Below are 2,239 nucleotides of genomic sequence, written 5' to 3'. Positions count from 1 at the left end.
CATCCTCAGGAGTTGTTGACGGTCTGACGCCCGGCAACGGAATGACCTGTCGCTCGTGTGCTTCTTTCATGCCTCCCGAAGGGAGGCATGAGATGCCTTCCCATCCCTTTTGGGGATTTTTGGCGGTTTCAAATCGCCGCCCGTAACTACGGGCGGGTCTTTTCAGTGCCCTTATTCTAAGGGCTGTGGCTTTCTGCGCCATGGCTAGCCGTGATGGCCTGTCATGGCTTTAGTTTCTTCTTTATAGCCTTTCAGCGGCTTTGTGGCTGTGGGGCCTCGTAGCTGCTGTGGGCTGACTCCCTCTGCTTCTTGCGCCGGTGTCCCAGGGGGGGAGCTGGCGCTGTCGGCGGCTGTCCGGAGGGCGTGCGTGGAGCGGCGCAGTGCCCGCTGAGTGGCATCTTCTTCTTCTCCTTCTGGCACCCGCGCCCTGGGGGCGCTGGCGCTGACGGCGGTTGTCCGGGGGGCGTGCGTGGAGCGGCGCGATGCCCAGTGGGTGGCAGAGACGCGAGTGTGCGGCGCGCTCGGTCGTCTTGTTCGGGCGCAGCTGTGGAGCTGCGACGGTTGCGTGGGTGGGGCCGGTGTCCGCGAGAGCAGGTGCTGGCGCGGGAACCGGGGGTGCTGGTACAGAGGTTCCCAGCTTGGGGGCCTCTGTGTGTCCGGCGTCGTTGTTGTGGTGGTGGGGGCCCTTAGAAGGGCCTTTGTGGGGCTGCGGGGCGACTCCGGGGCTGGCACGGAGTTGCTGGTCCTTGGGCGGCGGGATGTTGACGTCGTCATCATCATCATCATCCTCTTCGCAGTCAGGCGGGCTGCGCTCCGGTCCCTCCTCAACTGCCGAAGGTCGAAGAGTGGTCGGGCGCTCGTCCAGGTGGCGCTGTGGTTTGGTTTCTTCCAGGGACGGCTCCACTATCCCAGGGGCGAGCGCCGGGGGATATACCTCCATGTGCGGAGGTATGTGACCGACTCTCTCCGGGCCGGCGACCCTGGATCGGTCACGATCGAGGTGCCCGCGGGGGGAAAGTCGGTCTGGGGCTACCCGCGGGAGGGGGGACGGTGCGTGGGGGCGTCCAAGGGCTTCAATGAGTCCGTCGAAGTCGAAGTGCCACGGCTTTGTGGGGCCGCGGGCGGGTTCGGGAGTCCTGGTGTCGACGGGTACTTTGTAAAACTCGCGTTTCAAACTACCCACCCTATCCGAGGGGACCGGGGGGGTCGCGAGTTTTACTGTTGTGGCTGCGGGTGGATTGTAAAATCCGTTTTCTTGTCTACCCACCCGCCCCGGAGGGACGGGGGGGAACTTCGGTGGCTTCTTGTCCATGAGTGCGGGACCTGCGCGACGCGTCACCGTCGGACGACCCTGTTAGACAGGGCGACCATCGGTGGATGGGTTCAGGTCGCAGCTGGGCTTCCCCTCCGGCAGGGGCCGGGCGCGTTCCGGCTTCGATTTTCGCAGGAAAATCGTCGGCGGATATGCAGGTGCTGGTGAGGTGCGTCCGTGCGAGGTTCCGAGTGGCTCTCCAATGACCTGTCTAGAATGGTCGGCCATATTTATACCTTGACCACTCCCCCTACCGTGCAAGTGTGAGTGAGATGGAAAAATTCGTAATAACGGCGATGACGCAACATTCAATTGTTCGTTAAGAATCATGCCCCTATTGTTGTACCTAATTATTTCCAGTTGTTCCAGAACACCCAAACGCAATCCCTTTTCGCAAACATGTAAAATATCAAAAGAATGATTCTCAGATAAAGTGTGACCTGTATCTAATAAGTGCTTTGCAAAATTGGACTTCTCTGGATGGTTATGTCTATATGACGCAACATGCTCTTTATACCTAGTAGTGAAACTACGGCCCGTTTGCCCCACATACACTTTATTGCAATCGTCACAGGTAAGCTTATAAACTCCATGCTTATAGACTCCAGAGTTTGAGGTTTATTCTTTTGGTGGTGGTTTGTTATATTTATTTGCGTATTTATTTTTGCGGTGGGAGGGTGGGAATATTAATTGCATGGAAAAATACGCAAGTAAGTATAACGGGTTAGCACTGATTGACTATCACGTTATCTTTTCGCGGATTAGCAAAGTAATATTTTGGTTTTAATTAGTATGGATTTCCGCAAAGTAACGCCTGATTCTATTCACTATTTTAAAGAAGAGATAAGTTTTTGGCAAAAGAAATCATTTTTGGTACAAGCTTTTATCGCTGACTGTACTTTTCTTACGACAGACAACTAATACTCA

General features: G+C 55.9%; 1 protein-coding gene across 1 annotated transcript; it reads right to left on the bottom strand.

Annotated features, from left to right (window-relative positions):
• Positions 1-241: 241 nt before the first annotated feature.
• LOC134797377 (uncharacterized) lies at positions 242-1,312 on the bottom strand. Its single transcript, XM_063769599.1, has one exon. It carries the CDS (start codon positions 1,310-1,312, stop codon positions 242-244), a length of 1,071 nt encoding a protein of 356 aa, XP_063625669.1.
• Between the last annotated feature and the right edge of the window lie 927 nt (positions 1,313-2,239).

This window comes from Cydia splendana, chromosome 15, assembly GCF_910591565.1.
Source record: "Cydia splendana chromosome 15, ilCydSple1.2, whole genome shotgun sequence".
In the NCBI taxonomy this organism is placed as follows: domain Eukaryota; kingdom Metazoa; phylum Arthropoda; class Insecta; order Lepidoptera; family Tortricidae; genus Cydia; species Cydia splendana.
Note: the sequence above shows the minus strand (reverse complement) of the source record. Positions and strands in the feature narration are given on the sequence as shown.

What these genes read in the sequence shown, in the direction of transcription:
- LOC134797377 (XM_063769599.1), bottom strand. Translation starts at nt 1,312, where the DNA reads ATGGACAAGAAGCCACCGAAGTTCCCCCCCGTCCCTCCGGGGCGGGTG.